At 40.7% G+C, this 25503-nt stretch overlaps 1 protein-coding gene across 8 annotated transcripts in view; it reads left to right on the top strand.

The window, feature by feature from the left end:
• BPTF (bromodomain PHD finger transcription factor) overlaps nt 1–25503 on the top strand; it is a 140725-nt gene that overhangs the window by 104678 nt on the left and 10544 nt on the right. For 5 of the 8 annotated variants that reach the window (XM_059996873.1, XM_069540074.1, XM_069540073.1 and 2 more), the window contains 8 exons: nt 71–288; nt 3015–3237; nt 3972–4864; nt 13632–13714; nt 14017–14242; nt 17808–18136; nt 21891–22083; nt 23010–23094. In XM_059996873.1, the coding sequence (XP_059852856.1) occupies nt 71–288; nt 3015–3237; nt 3972–4864; nt 13632–13714; nt 14017–14242; nt 17808–18136; nt 21891–22083; nt 23010–23094 (2250 nt within the window). Of the gene's footprint in view, nt 1–70; nt 289–3014; nt 3238–3971; nt 4865–13631; nt 13715–14016; nt 14243–17807; nt 18137–20958; nt 21133–21890; nt 22084–23009; nt 23095–25503 lie in introns of all 8 variants that reach the window. The other 3 variants (XM_059996866.1, XM_059996874.1, XM_059996878.1) reach the window with 3 other exon arrangements.

The following is a 25503-nucleotide window of genomic DNA, read 5'->3' on the forward strand; positions in this document are numbered from 1 at the left end:
TTAAACGACATTTCAACTCAGAGTATTGCTTAGGGCATAGAAGCATTCTAATGTTTTGCTCTTTGCATAGGTACTCCTCAACAGGTTGTGACGCAGATCATCAGAGGGCAGCCTGTTTCCACTGCGATCTCTGCCCCTAGTACAGTTTCCTCAACACCTGCACAGAAAGGACTAACTTCAGGAGCACCCACTGCAAGTCTACAGCCTTCAACCTCACAGCCCCCTCGCCCCCAGCAAGGACAGGTGAAGCTTACCATGGCTCAACTCACCCAGTTAACACAGGGCCACGTAAGTAATGTGACTTCCATTTTAACTTTACAAGTGATCTTACTTACTCTTGCTGTAAGCTTTAAAACACGTACTTAATCTTTGGACGTTTAAAAATCTACTTACTTTTTTAAATGTCTGGTTCCTAGAGTCAAACAAAAATACTTTTTTTAAAAAAAATTTATTTATTTTTGGCTGCGTTGGGTCTTCGTTGCTGTGCGTGGGCTTTCTCTAGTTGTGGCGAGCGGGACCACTCTTTGTTGTGGTGCCTGGGCTTCTCATTGTGGTGGCTTCTCTTGTTGTGGAGCATGGGCTCTAGGCATGCGGGCTTCAGTAGTTGTGGCTCACAGGCTCAGTAGTTGTGGCACACAGGCTTAGTTGCTCCGTGGCATGTGAGATCTTCCCAGACCAGGGCTCGAACCCATGCCCCCTGCATTGGCAGGCGGATTCTTAACCACTGCACCACCAGGGAAGCCCAGGAAAGGCTTTCTTAAAGACAGAAAATACTAGCCATAAAGGAAAAGATTTATAAATTCAACAACCTTAGAAATAAGAACTTCAGTTCATCAAACATTATAAAAGAGTGAAAAGAACGAGGGAAGGTATAACTACAACCAGCCAAGGACTATTCTGCAGAATACATGAAGAATTACTACTACGAATTAAGAAGGAAAAAAATCCAGATAGTTCGGTAGGAAAAAAAGAGCAAACAAACTTGTCGAGAAAAGAGGAAATCTAAACGTCCATAAATCCAAAAAACTGCTGAATTTTGTTAGTAATGAGGGAAATGCATATTAAAACCATATATCTAAGAGATTGGTATAAACTAAAATGTCAGACAAAATCAAGAGACAGCAAAGACATGGAGCAGAATGAACTCTCATACACACCTGGTAGTATTATAAATTGCTTTAGCCACCTTGAAAAACTGTAGACACTATGTAGCAAAGCTGAAGACACATGCCCCACGTCATAGTAGTTCTCCTTCTAGGTATGTTTCCTGGAGAAGTTCTTGTTCGTCTGAGCACCAGGGCGATGGACATGAATATATACAGCAGCATTGTTCATAAGAGTCAAAAACTGGGAACAACCCAAATGTCAATCTGCAGTCAATTAGATAAATAAGTTGCCTTCCTCCAGCAATGGAAGTGAACAAACGACAGCCACATAGAACTACATTGCTGAGCTAAATAAAAAAGCAAGTAACAAACAGAATTACAGTATGATCTATTTGCATAAGATTCAGAAACAGGCAAAACTAGCTACATGTGTAGGGTTATGGGCCTGCTGCATTGCCTACCTGGAGGGGACACCATTTGAATTCTTCCTGAATGGTGCTCCTGAAGTTGTGAGTCTGTGGCCCTTAGAGAGCTATACCTAAGTGGTCGCACTATGAAGAACTGCAGTTATTGTAACAGTGAGAGTAGTGCTTACCTCTAGGGCAAAGGAGGGGAATTAAGACCAGAGCAGGTCACATAGGGGCCTTCTTGGATACTGGCAGTGATGACCTGAATGCTGGTTTTATAGACGTTCACTTTATAATTATTCATTAAACTATACTTGGTATTGTATGTAGTTTTGACTGTGCACAAAAATGTTTTAGAAAAGCAATAGTGAATAAGGCAGGGGTCCTTAACCGGTTTGTGGCCTGTTAGGAACCAGGCCACATGGCAGGAGGTGAGGGGTGGGCGAGCGAGCGAAGCTTCATCTGCCGCTCCCCGTCCCTCCCCGTCCCGCGCGTCACCGCCTGCACCGTCACCCACCCACCCACCCCGTCCGTGGAAAAATTGTCTTCCACGAAACCAGTCCCTGGTGCACAAAAGGCTGGGGACTGCTGTAGTAAGGGACTCCTGAGTAAAGTGCATGGAGCTTAGCATCACTGTAGGAACTTTGTAGCATCCGTTTTGGCTGTTGGGAACTTAGGGTGGCTTGTTTTTACATTTGCTTTCTAATTCTCCACCATGTTCCTGATGGTTGAGGATTAAGAAGTCCTGGACAGAAGAGGCAGTGCAGATGGAGTTTTTAGTTCCTAGTCCCCATTTGAATGATTACTCAGACATTAGTGACCTTCCTCACATGGTGTTTGCATTCCACATCTAGAACCCTAAGCTTTCTATACGTGGCACACACCAACACACTCCATAGGTCATTTGGTACATAGTGAAAAAACTGAAACTAGGAGACCTGGGCTTCTCATTATATCTCACCTTGAACTTGCCGTCTCACTCTGGGTAGGAGACTTGAACTTTCTAACTTGAGTTTCCTAATTGGTAGAAAGATTGTAGTAATATTTTCTCTCCCTAATCCACAAAGTCACAAGTCTATTGTGAGAATCAAATGAGGCATGTCTAAAGTATGTCTAAAGGTGCTTTGAAAGTTATAAAATAAGATGATTTAAAATCAGAATTTTGTGCAGACCTTAGTTATTCACTTCACACCCTTATTTTATAGATTGGGAAATTTAGATCCAGAGCAGCGATGTTACTTACAGACAGATAACCTGGCTGTCCGTTTGGAGAACTCAGACTGGAACTCTGGATTGTTAGTTCATGCTTTTTCCACTAAACACCATCAATCTTTTAAAATAAATATTCTTATTTTAGCTTATCTGAATTTTTCTTGGTACCATTCCATAGACATTCAAACACATATGTTCATTATTTTAAAGGATCTGTTCAACATAAAAATGGTATACTTGCAGATCGATCCTTTGAACACGGTTTACATGTTGTGTGTTTTTTCCGTAGGGTGGCAATCAAGGTTTGACAGTAGTGATTCAAGGACAAGGCCAAACTACTGGACAGTTGCAGTTGATACCTCAAGGGGTGACTATACTTCCTGGTCCAGGACAGCAGCTGATGCAAGCCGCAATGCCAAATGGTACCGTCCAGCGGTTCCTCTTCACCCCACTGGCAACAACGGCCACGGCAACCAGCAGCACCACCACCACTGTTTCCACTACAGCAGCAGGTAGAACCTGGGCTTGTCGGAAATGCTGCTTGTTAGTGTCACGGGTTGCTAGGTGACAGAGGGGGCCAGAGGGCTGGTCTTTATCTTTGGGAGGATGTGCCTCAAGCTGGTGAGTGTCACAGCTGACTGGTCAGCCTCACAAGAGCTTGACCAGATCTCCTGCTCTGACAGCCTCCCTGTCACCACCATCCCCTGTTAAAAACTATAGAAAGCGGGGGGTTGGCACAAAATAGTAAAGTATCGTGGTGACTGTGCCCACTCCTAACTCCTCACCAAGCCTGTAGGAACTGATTGAGTCATGACGTGCTCTCAGGGCAGGTGGGTATTTCCAGCTCATAACCTATGATTGGGAGCTTCAGGACCAGAGCACTTGGTGAGCCTCCTGCTGCAAGCGGCCGTCACTCACTGGCGTCACGCCATAGGAGAGGAATGTGGGCTGGCCTTAGCCTGGGCCAGAAGACCTGGCTGATTTCCAGAGACTGTGCCTTGCTTTGGAAGCCAGCCCTCTGGAGACTTAGCAAAATGTGCGGAGGGCAGCCATGAACAGGGCCCGTGTTCCCCAATTTAGGAGAGTCCTGACCTAGGTGTTTCTAGATGGAGCATTTCTAGGGCATCAATCTTCTGTACTGTACTGAAATGCAGAATTCTCACCTTTAGAAAATCCCCTTCAAATTCTTCTTAAACCACAGTCTCATGTTCTAGAGTAAGAAATATTTGGTCTTTCCTTTTCACAGGTACAAGTGAACAAAGACAGAGTAAATTATCGCCCCTGACACAGGTGCAGCCAGCCAAGAGCCTGCCTCCAGCTCAGCCGTCGAGCATGAGTCCTGCAGAAGCCCAGCCTCAGACTGCTCAGCCCGCACAGCCCCAGCCCCCAACCCAACCCCCGTCCCCAGCTCAGCCTGAAGCCCAGACCCAAGCAACTTCTGCCTCCCACGTCCCTCCTGAAGCACAGCCCACCCAAGCACAGTCCTCCAAACCCCAAGGTGCAGGACAGTGTCAGCCTCAGAGTAATGTCCAAGGACAGTCTCCTGCTCGTGTCCAGAGTCCACCACAGACTCGAATGCGTCCATCAACTCCATCCCAAGTGTCTCCTGGACAGCAGTCCCAGGGTCAGACTACAGCCTCACAGCCGATTCCAATTCAGCCACACACATCTCTTCAGCCACCTTCCCAGGGCCAGCCACAGTCACAACCCCAGGTACAGTCTTCAACTCAAACTCTTTCATCAGGACAAACGTTAAGCCAAGTTACTGTTTCGTCCCCATCCCGTCCTCTGCTCCAAGTACAGCAGCCTCAGCCCCAAGTCCTTGCTGTGCCGCAGCTGCAACAAGTCCAGGTTCTCTCCCAGATCCAGTCACAGGTTGTGGCTCAGATACAGGCTCAGCAAGGTGGTGTGCCCCAGCAGATCAAACTCCAGGTCCCCATTCAGATGCAGCAAAGCAGCCCTGTGCAGACTCATCAGATTCAGAATGTGGTTACAGTGCAGGCAGCCAGTGTGCAAGAGCAGTTGCAAAGGGTTCAGCAACTCAGGGATCAGCAGCAAAAGAAGAAGCAGCAACAGATAGAAATTAAGCGGGAACACACCCTCCAAGCTTCTAATCAAAGTGAAATCATTCAGAAACAGGTAAAGTTATTAAGTAAAAGCAGCATGTTCAGTAGCTTGAATTATTGTGCTGTGCATTAGACTTAGTGTTTGGTTGTGTTAGCTTTCCTTAAATAAGACACAAAAGTCATTGATGCTTCAAGTTAGCAGCAGCACTGGATTGACCAAAACGTACTGAATGACTGTTATGGTTTGGAACTCTGTTGGATATAAACAGTCAGTGCTTACTGGAAAAACGACGTGTATTTTGGGAGAACTAAGTTGGAAAGAGTGGACTTAGGAAGTTTAAGTATCATTGATATGAAACCTGAAGGTTTAACTAAGTTTGGAAGCCACTTCAGGCATCATAGCAATTTCTTTGCAGTTGTCATTCCTTAGTTTGCACGTAGACTAAGCAAATTTTATAGACAGATTAAACTCATTTGTGTTTCCAGCCACACCTTCGTAAAAAAAAGATTTAAATAGTATTACTCCATAGCATAAATAAAAAGTGGCATTGTGCAGTAGCTTTGTAGTGAAGTAAGGCAATTTAGATGAGTTAGAATTATTCTGCTTGAAACAAAGCCACATGTATAGTGACATCCTCTATAGCATTGCGGGAGAATGTGCAGCGTTCCGCACTAGTCAGGAGTTTGTGTGGGTTTCAAGTGTTCCCAAGTCAGGAGAACCCAGTTCCTGGGTCTCCCGTTTACAGTCTGTGAAACCCACTGATCTCCCCTGAGCTATATCCTCATTAAAACTCTCTCCCTTTCAGCCACACAGGGTTACTGTAATGATTAAATGAGGTCATGTATGTAGAAGCACTTTTTATTTTATTTTTTAGTGAAATATATTTGACATATAACATTGTATAAATTTAATTTAAGGTATATGTCTTATTGATTTTATACATTCACATCTTGTAATATGACTGCCATTGTAGCAATAATTAACTCCCCTATCATGTCACATAATTTTCATTTCCTTTTAGTGGTTGGAATAATTAAGATCTAGTCTCTTAGCAACTTTGATGATTGTAATGTTGTTAGAAGTGTTTTTTTTTTCTCATTTTAACATCTTTATTGGAGTATAATTGCTTTACAATGGTATGTTAGTTTCAGCTTCACAACAAAATGAATCAGTTATATATATACATATGTTCCCATATCTCTTCCCGCTTGCGTCTCCCTCCCTCCCACCCTCCCTATCCCACCCCTCCAGGCGGTCACAAAGCACCAAGCTGATCTCCCTGTGCTATGCGGCTGCTTCCCACTAGCTATCTACCTTACGTTTGGTAGTGTATATATGTCCATGCCTCTCTCTCGCTTTGTCACCGTTTACCCTTCCTCCTCCCCATAGCCTCAAGTCCATTCTCTAGTAAGTCTGTGTCTTTATTCCTGTTTCACCCCTAGGTTTTTCATGACATTTTTTTTTCTTAAATTCCATATATATGTGTTAGCATACGGTATTTGTCTCTCTCTTTCTGACTTACTTCACTCTGTATGACAGACTCTATCCACCTCATTACAAATAGCTCAATTTCGTTTCTTTTTATGGCTGAGTAATATTTCATTGTATATATGTGCCACATCTTCTTTATCCATTCATCCGATGATGGACACTTAGGTTGTTTCCATCTCTGGGCTATTGTAAATAGAGCTGCAATGAACATTTTGGTACATGACTCTTTTTGAATTATGGTTTTCTCAGGGTATATGCCCAGTAGTGGGATTGCTGGGTCATATGGTAGTTCTATTTGTAGTTTTTTAAGGAACCTCCATACTGTTCTCCACAGTGGCTGTATCAATTTACATTCCCACCAACAGTGTAAGAGGGTTCCCTTTTCTCCACACCCTCTCCAGCATTTATTATTTCTAGATTTTTTTGATGATGGCCATTCTGACTGGTGTGAGATGATATCTCATTGTCGTTTTGATTTGCATTTCTCTAATGATTAATGATGTTGAGCATTCTTTCATGTGTTTGTTGGCAATCTGTATATCTTCTTTGGAGAAATGTCTATTTAGGTCTTCTGCCCATTTTTGGATTGGGTTGTTTGTTTTTTTGTTATTAAGCTGCATGAGCCGCTTATAAATTTTGGAGATTAATCCTTTGTCAGTTGCTTCATTTGCAAATATTTTCTCCCATTCTGAGGGTTGTCTTTTGGTCTTCTTTATGGTTTCCTTTGCTGCGCAAAAGCTTTTAAGTTTCATTAGGTCCCATTTGTTTACTTTTGTTTTTATTTCCATTTCTCTAGGAGGTGGGTCAAAAAGGACCTTGCTGCGATTTATGTCATAGAGTGTCCTGCCTATGTTTTCCTCTAAGAGTTTGATAGTTTCTGGCCTTACATTTAGGTCTTTAATCCATTTTGAGCTTATTTTTGTGTATGGTGTTAGGGAGTGATCTAATCTCATACTTTTACATGTAGCTGTCCAGTTTTCCCAGCACCACTTATTGAAGAGGCTGTCCTTTCTCCACTGTACATTCCTGCCTCCTTTGTCAAAGATAAGGTGACCATATGTGCGTGGGTTTATCTCTGGGCTTTCTATCCTGTTCCATTGATCTATATTTCTGTTTTTGTGCTAGTACCATACTGTCTTGATTACTGTAGCTTTGTAGTATAGTCTGAAGTCAGGAAGCCTGATTCCTCCAGCTCCGTTTTTCGTTCTCAAGATTGCTTTGGCTATTCTGGGTCTTTTGTGTTTCCATACAAATTGTGAAATTTTTTGTTCTAGTTCTGTGAAAAATGCCATTGGCAGTTTGATAGAGATTGCACTGAATCTGTAGATTGCTTTGGGTAGTAGAGTCATTTTCACAATGTTGATTCTTCCAATCCAAGAATATGGTATATCTCTCCATCTATTTGTATCATCTTTAATTTCTTTCATCAGTGTCTTATAATTTTCTGCATACAGGTCTTTTGTCTCCTTAGGTAGGTTTATTCCTAGATATTTTATTCTTTTTGTTGCAATGGTAAATGGGAGTGTTTTCTTGATTTCACTTTCAGATTTTTCATCCTTAGTGTATAGGAATGCCAGAGATTTCTGTGCATTAATTTTGTATCCTGCTACTTTACCAAATTCATTGATTAGCTCTAGTAGTTTTCTGGTAGCATCTTTAGGATTCTTTATGTATAGTATCATGTCATCTGCAAAGAGTGACAGCTTTACTTCTTTTCCGATTTGGATTCCTTTTATTTCCTTTTCTTCTCTGATTGCTGTGGCTAAAACTTCCAAAACTATGTTGAATAAGAGTGGTGAGAGTGGGCAACCTTGTCTTGTTCCTGATCTTAGTGGAAATGCTTTCAGTTTTTCACCATTGAGGGCGATGTTGGCTGTGGGTTTGTCATATATGGCCTTTATTATGTTGAGGAAAGTTCCCTCTATGCCTACTTTCTGCAGGGTTTTTATCATAAATGGGTGTTGAATTTTGTCAAAAGCTTTCTCTGCATCTATTGAGATGATCATATGGTTTTTCTCCTTCAATTTGTTAATATGGTGTATCACATTGATTGATTTGCATATATTGAAGAATCCTTGCCTTCCTGGAATAAACCCCACTTGATCATGGTGTATGATCCGTTTAATGTGCTGTTGGATTCTGTTTGCTAGTATTTTGTTGAGGATTTTTGCATCTATGTTCATCAGTGATATTGGCCTGTAGTTTTCTTTCTTTGTGACATCCTTCTCTGGTTTTGGTATCAGGGTGATGGTGGCCTCGAATGAGTTGGGGAGTGTTCCTCCCTCTGCTATATGTTGGAAGAGTTTGAGAAGGATAGGTGATAGCTCTTCTCTAAATGTTTGATAGAATTCGCCTGTGAAGCCATCTGGTCCTGGGCTTTTGCTTGTTGGAAGATTTTTAATCACAGTTTCAATTTCAGTGCTTGTGATTGGTCTGTTCATATTTTCTATTTCTTCCTGATTCAGTCTTGGCAGGTTGTGCCTTTCTAAGAATTTGTCCATTTCTTCCAGGTTGTCCATTTTATTGGCATAGAGCTGCTTGTAGTAATCTCTCATGATCTTTTGTATTTCTGCAGTGTCAGTTGTTACTTCTCCTTCTTCATTTCTAATTCTATTGATTTGAGTCTTCTCCCTTTTTTTCTTGATGAGTCTGGCTAATGTTCTATCAATTTTGTTTATCCTTTCAAAGAACCAGCTTTTAGTTTTATTGATCTTTGCTATCGTTTCCTTCATTTCTTTTTCATTTATTTCTGATCTGATTTTTATGATTTCTTTCCTTCTGCTAACTTTGGGGTTTTTTGGTTCTTCTTTCTCTAATTGCTTTAGGTGCAAGGTTAGGTGGTTTATTCGAGATGTTTCCTGCTTCTTAAGGTAGGATTGTATTGCTATAAACTTCCCTCTTAGAACTGCTTTTGCTGCATCCCATAGATTTTGAGTCGTCGTGTCTCCATTGTCATTTGTTTCTAGGTATTTTTTGATTTCCTCTTTGATTTCTTCAGTGATCACTTCGTTATTAAGTAGTGTATTGTTTAGCCTCCATGTGTTTGTATTTTTTACAGATCTTTTCCTGTAATTGATAGCGAGTCTCATAGAGTTGTGGTCGGAAAAGATACTTAATACAATTTCAATTTTCTTAAATTTACTAAGGCTTGATTTGTGACCCAAGATATGATCTATCCTGGAGAATGTTCCATGAGCACTTGAGAAAAATGTGTATTCTGTTGTTTTTGGATGGAATGTCCTATAAATATCAATTAAGTCCATCTCGTTTAATGTATCATTTAAAGCTTGTGTTTCCTTATTTATTTTCATTTTGGATGATCTGTCCATTGGTGAAAGTGGGGTGTTAAAGTCCCCTACTATGAATGTGTTACTGTCGATTTCCCCTTTTATGGCTGTCAGTATTTGCCTTATGTATTGAGGTGCTCCTATGTTGGGTGCATAAATATTTACAATTGTTATATCTTCTTCTTGGATCGATCCCTTGATCATTATGTAGTGTCCTTCTTTGTCTCTTCTAATAGTCTTTGTTTTAAAGTCTATTTTGTCTGATATGAGAATTGCTACTCCACCTTTCTTTTGGTTTCCATTTGTATGAAATACCTTTTTCCATCCCCTTACTTTCAGTCTGTATGTGTCTCTAGGTCTGAAGTGGGTCTCTTGTAGACAGCAAATATATGCGTCTTGTTTTTGTATCCATTCAGTCAATCTGTGTCTTTTGGTGGGAGCATTTAGTCCATTTATATTTAAGGTAATTATCGATATGTGTGTTCCCATTCCCATTTTCTTAATTGTTTTGGGTTCGTTATTGTAGGTCTTCTCCTTCTTTTGTGTTTCTTGCCTAGAGAAGTTCCTTTAGCAGTTGTTGTAAAGCTGGTTTGGTGGTGCTGAACTCTCTCAGCTTTTGCTTGTCTGTAAAGGTTTTAATTTCTCCATCAAATCTGAATGAGATCCTTCCTGGGTAGAGTAATCTTGGTTGCAGGTTTTTCTCCTTCAACACTTTCAATATGTCCTGCCACTCCCTTCTGGCTTGCAGAGTTTCTGCTGAAAGATCAGCTGTTAACCTTATGGGGATTCCCTTGTGTGTTATTTGTTGTTTTTCCCTTGCTGCTTTTAATATGCTTTCTTTGTATTTAATTTTTGACAGTTTGATTAATATGTGTCTTGGCGTATTTCTCCTTGGATTTATCCTGTATGGGACTCTCTGTGCTTCCTGGACTTGATTAACTATTTCCTTTCCCATATTAGGGAAGTTTTCAACTATAATCTCTTCAAATATTTTCTCAGTCCCTTTCTTTTTCTCTTCTTCTTCTGGAACCCCTATAATTCGAATGTTGGTGCGTTTAATATTGTCCCAGAGGTCTCTGAGACTGTCCTCAGTTCTTTTCATTCTTTTTTCTTTATTCTGCTCTGCAGTAGTTATTTCCACTATTTTATCTTCCAGGTCACTTATCCGTTCTTCTGCCTCAGTTATTCTGCTACTGATCCCATCTAGAGTATTTTTCATTTCATTTATTGTGTTGTTCATCATTGTTTGTTTCATCTTTAGTTCTTCTAGGTCCTTGTTAACCGATTCTTTCATTTTGTCTATTCTGTTTCCAAGATTTTGGATCATCTTTACTATCATTATTCTGAATTCTTTTTCAGGTAGACTGCCTATTTCCTCTTCATTTGTTAGTTCTGGTGGGTTTTTATCTTGCTCCTTCATCTGCTGTGTGTTTTTCTGTCTTTTCATTTTGCTTATCTTACTGTGTTTGGGGTCTCCTTTTTACAGGCTGAAGGTTCGTAGTTCCTGTTGTTTTTTGTGTCTGTCCCCAATGGCTAAGGTTGGTTCAGTGGGTTGTGTAGGCTTCCTGGTGGAGGGTACTAGTGCCTGTGTTCTGGTGGATGAGGCTGGATCTTGTCTTTCTGGTGGGCAGGTCCACATCTGGTGGTGTGTTTTGGGGTGTCTGTAGACTTATTATGATTTTGGGCAGCCTCTCTGCTAATGGGTGGGGTTGTGTTCCTGTCTTGCTAATTGTTTGGCATAGGATGTCCAGCACTGTAGCTTGCTGGTCGTTGAGTGAAGCTGGGTGCTGGCGTTGAGATGGAGATCTCTGGGAGATTTTCGCCGTTTGATATTATGTGCAGCTGGGAGGCCTCTTGTGGACCAGTGTCCTGAAGTTGGCTCTCCCACCTCAGAGGCACAGCACTAACTCCTGGCTGCAGCACCAAGAGCCTTTCATCCACACCGCTCCTTACTTTGGGTTGATTCGTTGTCTATTCATGTATTCCACAGATGCAGGGTACATCAAGTTGATTGTGGAGCTTTCATCTGCTGCTTCTGAGGCTGCTGGGAGAGATTTCCCTTTCTCTTCTTTGTTCTCACAGCTCCCAGGGGCTCAGCTTTGGATTTGGCCCCGCCTGTGCGTGTAGGTTGCCGGAGGGCGTCTGTTCTTTGCTCAGACAGGACGGGGTTAAAGGAGCCGCTGATTCGGAGGCTCTGGCTCACTCAGGGCGGGGGGGTGGGGGGTGGGGGTGGGGGGTAGGGAGGGTCGCGGAGTGTGGGGCGGGCCCGCGGCGGCAGAGGCCGGCGTGTCATTGCTAGCCTGAGGCGCGCCGTGCACTCTCCTGGGGGAGCTGTCCCTGGATCCCGGGACCCCAGCAGTGGCGGGGCTCCCCGGAAGGGGGTGTGGACAGTGACCTGTGTTCGCACACAGGCTTCCTGGTGGCGGCAGCAGCGGCCTTAGCGTCTCATGTCCGTCTCTGGGCTCCGCACTTTCAGCCGCGGCTCGCGCCCATCCCGCGCCCGTCCCGCGCCCGTCCCCGGAGCTCTCCCAAGCAGCGTTCTTAATCCCCTCTACTCGCGCACCAGGAAACAAAGAGGGAAGAAAAAGTCTCCTGCCTCTTCGGCAGGTCCAGACCTTTCCCCGGACTCCCTCCCGGCTAGCCGCGGTGCACCAACGCCCCGCAGGCTGTGTTCACGCCGCCAACCCCAGTCCTCTCCCGGCGCTCCGACAGAAGCTGGAGCCTCAGCTCCCAGCCCCGCCCGCCCCATCGGGCGAGCAGACAAGCCCCTCGGCTGGCGAGTGCCGGTCGGCCCCGATCCTCTGCACTGGAATCTCTCCGCCTTGCCCCCCCCACCCCCGTTGCCGTGCTCTCCTCCGCGGCGCTGAAGCTCCCCCACTCCGCCACCCGTAGTCTCCGCCTCCGAAGCTCCCCCACTCCGCCACCCGCAGTCTCCGCCCGCGAAGGGGCCTCCCAGCGTGTGGACACCTCTCCTCCTTCACAGCTCCCTCCCGCTGGTGCAGGACCCGTCCCTATCCTTTTGTCTCTGTTTATTTTTTTCTTTTGCCCTAACCAGGTACGTGGGGGGTTCCTTGCCCCCTGGGAGGTCCGAGGTCTTCTGCCAGCGTTCAGTAGGTGCTCCGCAGGAGCCGCTCCACGCGTAGATGTATTTCTGGTGTATCTGTGGGGAGGAAGGCGATCTCCGAGTCTTACTCTTCCGCCATCTTCCCGGAAGTCCCAAGGTGTTCCTGTTAGAAGTGTTTTAAGCAGCAGAGGATTTTTTTTTTTTTTTTTTTTTTTTTTTTTTTTTGCGGTACGCAGGCCTCTCACTGTTGTGGCCTCTCCCGTTGCGGAGCACAGGCTCCGGACGCACAGGCTCAGCGGCCATGGCTCACGGACCCAGCCGCTCCGCGGCATGTGGGATCTTCCCGGACCGGGGCACGAACCCGCGTCCCCTGCATCGGCAGGCGGACTCTCAACCACTGTACCACCAGGGAAGCCCCAGCAGAGGGAATTTGAAGATGTATAGTAATATTCTTAAAAAATTAACGTCATATATAATGTGTTAAAATGCATTATTATCCAGCTTTTAGCACTGTATGGTCCATGAACTGAGAATTATTACAATGTCTGTCTTTACCCTAATATCTGCACAAGGTGGCAATGGGGCGGGGGTGGGGTGATCTTTAAAATGAATGCCTGGGACGGAGAGCATAATGTTAAAAACATGGTTATTGAAGGATGATAGCTGGGTTAAAATTAGAGCTGTATTAATTCTTTAATCTCAAACAAGTTAGTAAGTTCTTTATGTCTCACTATCTCATTTATAAAAGTTTCCCTACCTTTCAGCGTCGTTACGGTGAATAAACAAGGTAATGTCAGCTGCTTCCCTGGGCACAGTGCCGGGTATGTGATAAGCACCCGGGCCAGACAGTAGCTCTCATTTTATTTGTATTACGATATAAAATTCTTAGTTTCTTTGGGAAACACATACATGTGCTCAGATTTCTACTGTTGTTACCTGTGTACCAACTTGTAGTCATTATAAAATATGCATTTTTGGATTTTGTTCTGTCCTGAAGGTGGTGATGAAGCATAATGCTGTAATAGAACATTTAAAACAGAAAAAGACCATGACTCCAGCTGAAAGAGAAGAGAATCAAAGGTAGGGAGAAATGTTTATAACCCATTACACTGGGTCTCACTGTATATCAGTCTCTTCTCTTTAACACACACACACACACACACACACACACAGGAGTTCTGAGTTTATATTGTTTTTACCTTGATTGAAGTTTATTAAATGAGAACACTCAGTACTAACAGATGCTCATAACTGGTTCCAATCGCTCTGAAGCTTTCCAGTCACAGAAAGTTTGTACCAACTGTAAAGACGTAGAAAAATTTTGTCTTAAGTCTTTCAGAAGGAGATGCCCAGTATTACATAGATTGTGTGTTTCTCTCTAGAATGATTGTCTGTAACCAGGTGATGAAGTATATTTTGGATAAGATAGATAAAGAAGAAAAACAGGCAGCAAAAAAACGGAAGCGAGAGGAGAGCGTGGAACAGAAACGTAGCAAACAGAATGCCAGCAAGCTCTCTGCACTGCTCTTCAAGCACAAAGAGCAACTCAAAGCCGAAATACTGAAGAAGAGAGCACTGCTAGACAAAGACCTACAAATTGAAGTGCAGGTAAGAAGGTATTTTCTATCCTCCTGTGTTCAGTGTTTAGCATCAAATTTTATTCTTCTTTTCCCCTTGAAATTTCCATTAAGCTTAAAATTTGAGCTTGTTTTCTAGATTTTACATTTTTGTCCCTAGAATGAGAAGCAGTGGGACATATGTCTTTTAAAGCATGACAGAGATTTTTGTATCTACATGTATATTGTAATCTCTAAACTAGCCACTCGGGGAGGTTAGTCTTTTGATTAAAACATTTGAGGACCCTCTTGGCAACAGCCCTTATTGTCTGTGACGCAGTCTTTGCCAAAAGTTATCAGGAGCTACGTTTCTGGAGAAAGGTAGACAGAGAAACTGCAAAATAATGTTGAAAGAAAATAAAGTGTGCTTATTAAATAAGACCAGATTTCTTTCTTGACTTGTAAATGATCTGCAGGCATGGCTAATCCTCTGCTTACTTAGGGAATTTGTTGAAAATTGAAAGAAGACATCTATTCATACATATTTAAACAGTGTTTTAAAAGAGAAGTGGGCTATATAAAGCATCCCTAGAAGTGCCTTGTACATTTTAAGAAGGTGAGAGATGTTAAGACAACACTGATCATCCTACTAACAAACACTGTACATAACTGTGAGACATTAGACATCTTCCCACTGAAGTCAGAAACCAGATGGTAGTGCCCAGAATCAACATTATTGCTTAGCATCTCTAGAAATTCTAGCTAAGGTTAAGCCAAAGAAAGAAAGGAGATAAAATTTGTTATTGTGTATATATGATTATTATATCAAAACCCCAAAGAAAAATTATTAAGATCTAAGAGAGAGTTCAGTAAGGTAGTCACTGCTAGATAAATACTGAGATCGCGACCATTGTCCAAGTAAACAAAAATAAGGTTCGGTAATCTTTGATCATCCCCCCTCCAAAGATGACCATTTTAAAATAATTTTAGGATATAGCTTACATATATTACTTTTAATAAATGTATTCACATATAAACACATTTTAAACAAAATCAGAATCACGCTGGAGACAACATTTACTGAACATTTTTCTTTTTCTGCACTGTACATACTATGCAGCCATTTAAAAATGTTAACAACTACTGCAAATATTCTAGTATACAGTCGTGGTGTTGCTTCTGACAGTGTATCGCTTATCCAATGAGGAAGAAAAATTATACTTAAAGGAAACGTTCAGCATTATTTTAACTATAGAATTTATTGCTAAGATGACTTAGTTTGAGGAACAACATTCAAACGTATATGTACTAGCATATTTTAAAATTTATTTTTAATTATAAAGATTTTTTTATTTTCAGCATATGTGATTGGTCCTTTATATCTACCTGTTCTTATATCATTTATGCTTGCCTTTTTAGAAAATAGACTTCATTTTTAAGAGCAGTTTTAAATTTACATAAAAATTATGCAGAAAGCAGAGAGTTCTTGTATACTACCCCCAACCCCAGTTTCTCCTATAATTAACATCTTGCATTAGGGTGGCATATTTGTACAATTCATAAGCCAGTATTGATACATTATTATTAACTAAAGTCCATAGTTTACATTAAGTTTCACTCTTTGTGTTGTATAGTTCTGTGCATTTGACAAATGAGTGATGTCATATAATCATGTTACATAACAGAATACAGAATCATATTACAGTATCATACAGAATAGTTTCACTGTCCTAAAAATGTGTTGTCTTCTACCTTTTCCTCCCTCCTCCATCCCCCTCTGCTTGTCTTTTCAATATTTCTTACTCATTTTTAATAGAACTTATGCCTTCATTTAACTCTTTGAATGTCTCATACATATAAAGTTTTTTGTCAGATTGTTCTATAAAACATAAAAATTCACTTGGAGTGAATTCAGATTCGGTTATTGATTTTTGTTGGTTGCTTTTTCTTTTTTTTTCTTTTTTTTTTTTTACATTACATGTTTTTATTGTTTTTCATTTGATTTTGCATTTGGAATTTTAAGTGAGAGGAGTTTTGTTTTTGTTTCCTTCCTCCAGAAGCCTAGTGTAGCACAGCTAGCCTTTAACATCCAGCAGGGAGCCTGCACTTCCCAGTTCTGAATCTGGAGCCCAGGAGGCCTGCAGTTTTAGCCCTGGTCATGGTTTTGTGTTTCCGTTCCATAGAGACATTTATATCTTATTCAAGCATGGCTGTCTTTTCAGTTTTCTCTTTTTTATATCTTACTACCATGGGAATGTTCTTGAAGAGGTATGTCAAAGTATGTACCTACTACACTGTCTTGACGATCTTGATTTTCCTAAAATCCATCTCTTTAGGCTATAAACACATCATACTATTAGGAATATGAAACTCAAGATTTACTTTCTTCCCTAGGAAAAAGTTCAGACTTTGTTTTTAAATAGAGAAGGACTGTAGAATTGTCACACAGCGTATATTCTCAGTTATAAGACTATTTAGACTCCAGATAGAGGAAAGAGGTTCATTAAACCAGGATCATTCTGGTTTATTTGTTAGAATTTTTTTGATGTTTAAAAACTTGGTCATAGCTCTGGTTTAATTACACCAAGCTTGTTCATGAATGCCAATCACAGTGATTTTTCTCTAAGGAAATAAAAGTTCTTTTTTTTTTTTTTTTTTTATTATTTACTTTTGGCTGTGTTGGGTCATTGTCGCTGCACGTGGGCTTTCTCTAGTTGCAGCGAGCAGGGGCTACTCTTCGTTGCAGTGCGCAGGCTTCTCGTTGCGGTGGCTTCTCTTGTTGCAGAGCTCGGGCTCTAGGCACATGGGCTTCAGTAGTTGTGGCTCGCAGGCTCTAGAGCGCAGGCTCAGTAGTTGTGGCGCACGGGCTTAGTTGCTCCGTGGCATGTGGGATCTTCCTGGGTCAGGGCTCGAACCCATGTGCCCTGCATTGGCAGGCAGATTCTTAGCCACTGCACCACCAGGGAAGTCCAAGGGAAATAAAAGTTCTTTCATCATCATTTCTCAGAATAAGTTGTAGCACTGGGTAGCAGAGGTGTGTCTGTAAAATACCTCACATGGGAAAAAGTATTTTAATTTATGCAAAATTTGTATTGAGAAAATAGCTCTCCTTGCAGTCTTAAATTCTAGCCACAGGAGCACAGTAAATAAGGCACATCTGTCTTACTTTGCTCTGGGCTGGTCAGGCCACATCTGGAGTATCACGTCCAGTTCATGTCGAGACTCACTCTAAGGAGACACGAGGAGATTTGCCGGAAGAAAGCAGCCAGCGAGCGAGGACACTTGAAATCATGTCCTGAGTGATGACTGCAATGACCAGGGCAGGACCCTGGCATGCGGGAGGGGCCGTTCTTTCTACACACTTGCTCATCTTTCTGTCAGACCTCCTTTGAAGAGAGCTAGCAGTTTTCTAGTTGTTGTGTAATCTTCATCTTCTATTTCTAGTTGTTTTAATTGGGTTTAAGGTGTAGTAAGAACCCTCTTGTTTGGAGTTAACAAGACTCCCTCACTTTAGAGTGAACTGTGGAGCTACTCAGACAAGGGAGGTGATGTAACGTCCTCTGGCCAGAACGTTACATAAGTCAGTTGATGGTCTTATATTCTTTGATTGACAACAGGAAGAGCTCAAGAGGGACCTGAAAATTAAGAAGGAAAAAGACATGATGCAGGCCACAGCTGTCGCTGCCACCTCCCCCGCCGCAGCACCGGCACCTCCAGCCCCTCCACCTTCCCCGCCACCTCCACCCCCGCCACAGCACTCGGGCCCCCTAGCCACGGCCACGGCCACGGCCACGCTGCCTGTGGCTTCCCAGAAGAGGAAGCGAGAAGAGGAAAGAGACTCAAGCTCCAAGTCGAAGAAGAAGAAAATGATCTCTACTACCTCAAAGGAAACGAAGAAGGACACAAAGCTTTACTGTATTTGTAAAACGCCTTACGATGAATCTAAGTGAGTAGATCTTTTTGAGCTCTAGTTTATTTTCTTAAAAGTTTAGCTCAGTTTCCAGTTTTGAAGAAAATGAGTATATCAGTAGCAATGTAAATAAAAACAGTTAAAAATAAGGGTAATAATATTTCATCTGTGGTTTTGCAGCTGATATTTTTAACGTTGACACTAGAATAAAAGTTTGGTTCTTTTTCCACGTGTTCATGATTCGTGTTTGTCCTTCATCATATTTTGTGTCAGATAAGCTTTCTGTTGCTCCTTTGCTGTCTCCTCTTCTCTCTGGATCAACTCCAGATCAATTAGTAATGCTGTCTGGAGAAAGGTGTATTACTGTCACCGCCCAAAGTTGAGATCATCTGTTCTGGAATCTTCCCAACCCCACGGTTACATCCAATCCTAAAGACGACCTACATACGAATGGTGCCAAGGGGCTTTTGAGTTTGAGTGGTTTTGGATTTTTATCATGTAATTTTAAGTAATTCTATGGATTTTGTATTAGAATACTGTAACCTAATATTATTTTTGTCAAAGTTCCCACTTTCTTATTGGGGACAAAAGTCAGAAAAATACAAAAAGCGATTCTTTCACTCATTCCTCAAGTACTACACTCAAAAATTTGATAAGCATGGCAGCTGGAAGCTGCTTTTGACAGTTGTAACTTGTATTTGGTGATATATACAAGATTTTAGAGACAGTAATCCATAAACATGGTTACACTTTTTTTTTTCCTATCATTATTATCACTTAGCTAGGTATTTAGCTTCCAGTTTCAACATTCAAATGCAGGCCAAGTTTTTAAAGCCAAAATTAACCACAGTGTTAATTTTACAGTACCCAAAAGTTTATTTGATTGTGATAAAAAAGTATGATCATTTAGAATTAGGAATGCTTAATGTCTACTGTAAGTGGATGCCTAATCAATTTATAAAATAAAATTGTTTAATGATGTTTAAGCTGTAACATTGAAGCTGCTTTAGTGGTGCTATTTAAATTACAGTCTGTTTGCAAGTGCTAAATCAAAACTTTTTGTTGGTAGATTTAGCTATGTGTTGAATCAAACACAGATCAGTGTAGGCATCTGCACTTTTCATTGTCTTACTTTATGAGAAATTAGACATGATATTAAAAGTAGAACCCTATTGATTGATTTTCCCCTTAGTCCAGTACAAGTCCAATGCAATTTTTGTAAATTTACTTTCTTTACAAAAGATTTTCTTTCTTTACAGAAAGATCTGCTTATGGAATTTCCTTAAATAACAAGACATTTTGGCCTATTTAAAATATTCAGATCATAGAAATTCATTTCACACACAACTTTTTTTAACACCTAAATTGCATAAAATGCAGCACACGTGTACGTATGCTCATTCTATTGAGTTTGCCTCATTATTTTGGGGATATTTCATATTTTTTAGTTTTTCATTATTCACATTTCAGTATACCGGCTTCATTCATTCCCTATTCTAGTTGGGAAGAGTTAGTGGTTTTTAAGGAGTATTTAGTGATCTCTTGTTCCAAAGTAGGCTCCTTTGGGAATCTAGTGAGAGTGACTAAAACCTGAAATTCAAGTCCTGAACTCACTTCCAGAACACACAGCCCACCACCTGGTGAAGGCAACATACCAAAACGCCCTGAAGGCCTCCACGTGCGGCAGTGAAAATCATGGGGGAGTCATAATTCAAAAGAAAAAAGTTAGTGGCAATAGGATACACCACACAACCATTATTCCTTTACGTTCAAAAGCAGGTTAGGTGGAAGCTTGAGGACTATTTCGATTCCTGTAGGCGAATCTGCCAAGAAACACCTTGGTAGAACCAATGGTATCAGCAAGGCCAGTCTGGTTCCCTGCAATTCACGCTTATTCTTGCCATGACTTTGACAAGGCGTTCCTCCGGAGCATTCGTCAACACTTTGATACACTGTGTGTTTGTCATAGAGATGCTTTTCACTTTACCGTTTGGGATCTTACATTACAAAAGACTTGAGGATTAATTAACTGATAACCCACGGTTATACACTCATACAGCCCCATCTTGTGGTTTTAGATTAACTATCCTTACATCACTCTCCACTCCGTGTGTCCCTGTTTTTGAATTGAAGTAGTTCTTCACCAGCTAATTAAACTGGCCACTCCACATTGTCACACACATTCTACTAACTGAAAAACTGGCCCATGTCATAGTCTGTTAAAATTAGATTAAATTCCAATATTTACTTAGAAAACTTGGTAGAAACTGAATTACTACATGTACCTTTTTTAGTTTTCTTCTTCATACCATGTTTTGACCATTTTTCTTCTACAACTGGCTGACCTCCTGCATGTTCCTTGTAGTGTAACTTCTACTTGGTGTTTGCGCTTTGCTTTGTTTTCAAATTTAAATCGTGAGATACATTTTCAAACCTATCTAAGAAATAGCCCTGATTTTGAAATGGCTTCTGTGGCATAGGTTTGACAGATGTAAGTCTTTGATTCTTTGGCTTTGGTTTTTGTGCCTGTTACAGTTTTACACACATTCATTAAGAGGGAGACATTACCATCAGCGTGTTGTTTATTTTTTCAAATTCCAGTGTGTTTTTAAAGACCCACATTTCACTAAACAGTGTATTTGTTGAAATAGATGTGAGCGACTCTATGTCCCCACACTTGATATAGCATCAGATGCTGTAGTTTGTCAGGGTTAGAATGGTTGGATTCAGAATGTTTAGCTGACTCATTGCAGAAAGTTATCCTGTAAGAACGTGAATCAGGACAGGGAAGACAGACTTACGTACCATGCAGCTCAAAATGACAATTACATTGTCATTTTCATTGTGAATGCTTTTAGGTTCTATATTGGCTGTGATCTTTGTACTAACTGGTATCATGGAGAATGTGTTGGCATCACAGAAAAGGAGGCTAAGAAAATGGATGTGTACATCTGTAATGATTGTAAACGGGCACAAGAGGGCAACAGTGAGGAATTGTACTGTATCTGCAGAACACCTTATGATGAGTCACAGTGAGTTCTGATAAGAGCATCATATTTAATAATTTAGGAAGCCAAATTGCTCTGACTGGTTACTTATTTGTTTTAAAATAAAAAGCAAGGTATTTTTCTGCATATATTATACACTTACATTACAAATTCTTTTCCAATTTTTTTTTCTCTTCTTCCCTCTTTACCTCCCCTTCAAAATTTATGTTGCTTCACAGTGAATGTTTGAGATGCATTGGGGAAAATGTGGTTTAATGGTAGACTTGATTCTTCAATATGTAGCATAGAAATTAATGAGATTAAAATGGCCTGACTTGTTTGGACTTTATCAGTGTTTTGAAATGGTTCTTTATTGCAGGTTAGAAAAACACTAATTTGGGTACAAGCTCCGAGACTCTGTTAAACAGCTTTTAGGATTTTGAACTCCCAGTTGGGTGGCCAATATCAGCTTCCCATTTGATATGGTATTAGCTGAAAGATTTTTGTCTTTATTTTGTTTTGAGCTTTGAAGTCAATTAAATGTCTTACATTTTTCTTCATATTGGTTCTCCAATTTTGACAGTGTTCTTAAACCTTTAATGCTTGTTCGTAACATCAGAAATACTAAAGTAACTCATTGGAATGTCAATCTTCAAAAGTATTAAAACAATTATAATACTAAAACTATTTTATATCCCAGGGTTAGAATATATTCAATGCATGTTTTATTACTTTTTAAAGTAAATTATAAGTAATGTGATCCCATCTGTTTTGAATTCACATTTCCATTTTGGATCTTGCAGATTTTATATTGGCTGTGATCGGTGTCAGAATTGGTACCATGGGCGCTGCGTTGGCATCTTGCAAAGTGAGGCAGAACTCATTGACGAGTATGTCTGTCCACAGTGCCAGTCAACAGAGGATGCCATGACAGTGCTCACGCCGCTAACAGAGAAAGATTATGAGGGTTTGAAGAGGGTGCTGCGTTCTTTACAGGTGAGAAACCACGCTCTGTGCAGCATTTAAAGATGAAATCAATCAGCGTGACCTTGGAAACACGCCTGGGGTTTGACCTTTACAATCTTAGAGCACCTGACTATTTAGTGACTCCCAGCTGAAGTGCTCCACAGACTTCAGTCCGTCCTGTGCCGACTGTTGTTGTTTAGCTAATGCTCATGTTTAAAATGACTCATTATTTTTAACCTAAATTTTATTTTTAAAGAAAACTATCTTACCACCATTGATTGAAAAGCAATTTGATTAAATTCTAGTGAGATACAAATGCTTATCTAAGGCTCTGAGCCAAAGCCTTCCCTCCCTTATTAAAAACAAGAAGGAAGGTGGGGGTGGCTTCTAAGATTAGCAAGCATTAGAGATATATTCCAGGCATAGGAGTGCTAGATTGACACTTCCTCCTGTTGTAATCATAATTAGAAGCGTTGAAAGAACTGAAACAAGAACAATAGTCTCAATATGTGGTTAAATGTTATTTAACATCACCGTCACACCTCTGCCACATCATTAGCCTGCAGAGGTGACCATTCCACACTTGGAACCCATCCCACTCCAGTTTAATTGGTGTGATTGCAGTGCCAACATCGCTCAGTTGGCAGGTCATTGTGAAGGGACCAGAGTACAGATTCCTTGACCCCTAAGCTAGTGCTCCACCATCCCCGCTCCAGGCCGAGGTTCCAGACCTCTCTTTGAGAACCATTATTACAGAGCATGCTCGTCTGAGATAATCTGTGACTACAGCAAAAATCATCTAAGTATAAATAATTTCATGTCTCAAGTTTAAAACTGACTCTTCCAGTTTAAAGGTCGATGGATGCAAGAACTCAAATGGGAAACTTAAGTGAAATTGTCATTTCCACCTGACAATAACCTGACAGTATGATGCCTTTTTTTTTTTTTCATTATAGGCCCATAAGATGGCCTGGCCTTTCCTTGAACCAGTGGATCCTAATGATGCGCCAGATTATTACGGTGTGATTAAGGAACCTATGGGTAAGTGCTTGAGTTGAACATGGAGTTTTTTCAGAAGTCTCAGCAGCTACTTCATTTATGATCCAAAAAATTGATATATCATGAACATATGCTGAGCAAGACTGGTGAGAGTCCAAACTGGTATACGGTCATTTGTAGGATAAACTGGGAGCACGTATTAAAGTTCAAGTGTGTGTACCTTTGGACCCAGCAGTTGCATCTCTTAGGATTTACATGTGCACAGGTATGTTGTTCATCACAGCAGTGTTCATAATTGCAGAAATACTGAAAATGAAATAAATAGCCATCAGTAGAGGAGTAGCTAAATCAAAGGATGAGCAGAGTATTCTCTACTGTATAATGAGTGAAATCGGTGAACGGATTGGGGTCCTTGTGAGCCTCTCCTCTTTCCTGTCACCTCTTCTTCATCTTTTCCTGAAGGAGAGCAAAGGTAGAAATTCAAGAGAATATAGCCTCATTGCCCAGAAAATAAAAGTGGTACTAAATAACAGCTACAAGTAACTGTACAGTAAGTCCCCTACATAACAAACCTTCAAGTTGCGAACTTTCGAAAATGCGAACGTGCATTCGCATGTCCAGTCATGTAAGTTAGTTCACGTGTCTGGTGTACATTGTCACATGTGTGCATCCTCTACAAGTGGTTGTGCTTTTGTGTACTTTACTGTACAGTACTGTATAGAGTACAGTAGTACAGTATCTTTATTTCAAGCCCAGGATGTCTGGAAGCAAGTGTAAAAGCATCGGTGATGTGGCTGGTACTACTGAATACTTTTCAAGTATACAGTACTATACTGTACTGTAAGATTAAAAATGTTTTCTGTGTAGTATTTGTTTGAAAAGTATTACAAACCTATCATAGTACAGTACTATATAGCTGATTGTGTTAGTTGGGTACCTGGGCTAACTTTGTCAGACTTACGAACGTGCTCTCGGAACGGAACTCATTCATATGTAGGGGATTTACTGTATTAAGATGAACAGCTACCGGTGATTATATTAAAAATACTTTATCTACGAAAGAAGTTATAGAAATTAAAACATAGCTAAAAGCTTCCAAAACTGCCCCAAAATTAGCTCTAGCTGATGAAAATATTCCAAACGGCCAGCTAAGCATTTTTTAAATGGGTATGGTTTTATTGTATATTTGAAAGTTGCCAGGAGAGTGGATCTTAAAAGTTCTCATCACCAAAAAAAAAAAAGTTTGTAACTATATGCGGTGACGGATGTTAAATAAAAGTATTGTGGTGATCATTTCTCAATATATACAAACATCAAATCATCCCATTGGGACTTCCCTGGTGACGCAGTGGTTAAGAATCCGCCTGCCAATGCAGGGGACATGGGTTCGATCTCTGGTCTGGGAAGATCCCACATGCCGCGGAGCAACTAAGCCCGTGTGCCACAACTATTGAGGCTGCATGCTGCAACTACTGAAACCCGTGTGCCTAGAGCCCGTGCTCCGCAACAAGAGGAGCCACCGCAATGAGAAGCCCGTGTACCGCAACGAAGAGTAGCCCCCACTCACTGCAACTAGAGAAAGCCCGCACAACAACGAAGACCCAACACAGCCAAAAATATATAAATTAAAAAAAAAAATCATCGCATTGTATACATAAAGGTACCACAGTGTTCAATGTCAATTATACCTCAGTTTAAAAATAAAAGGAAAAAATTAAAGGAATTAAAGTTCAAACAGGTTTTTAAGAAAAAAAAAAGACAGGGGTTGTATTGACGGCAACTTCAAAGATGCAGAAACATGAAGAAGAGATAAATGAGGGCTTATCTTCGGGAAGAAAAACCATAAATACGTTAAGTAGCCGTTACCTCTATCCTCCTCATGTCTAAGATAGAAGGAATTAATCATTGTACACATTTCAGATTTGAATAATCTCCTTTGAGAAAGTACCTGGGGTGTTTATTTAAATAAATAGATGTCTTTTGCTTCTAAAAATAACTTGATTATAGAAAATTTAAGAAATAAAAAAAGTAAGAAAAGATAAATGCACTTTTGATCTTTTTCTCACTGAATGCTATCACATTTTGGTGTGTTCGTGTGTGTGTGTCTGTGTGTGTGTGTAAAAATTGAAAACTTTTTTTTTTTTTTTAAATATTGAGATCATATAGTAAATGTTTGTGTCTGGCAGTCATTTTCCTGTGTCATTAATCTTCAATAACATGATATTAATGGCTTTGTATAGTCTGTAAATTGAATATGCCTTAACTTATTTAGCCAAAATTCTTTTCTTGAAGAGCTAGAATGTTTTCCTGTCTTTTTCTTTTCTTTTTTTAATACCACCAAGATAAACAGCATTTTATGTGGGTATGTACATACAGATAATACAGGTCTCCCAAGCATACTGTTGAAAGAAATAGGAAAGTTACAGAGCAATCCCTGGGTTTTAAGCAGTA

The sequence above is a fragment of the Delphinus delphis genome, chromosome 19, assembly GCF_949987515.2.
Source record: "Delphinus delphis chromosome 19, mDelDel1.2, whole genome shotgun sequence".
NCBI classification, from domain to species: domain Eukaryota; kingdom Metazoa; phylum Chordata; class Mammalia; order Artiodactyla; family Delphinidae; genus Delphinus; species Delphinus delphis.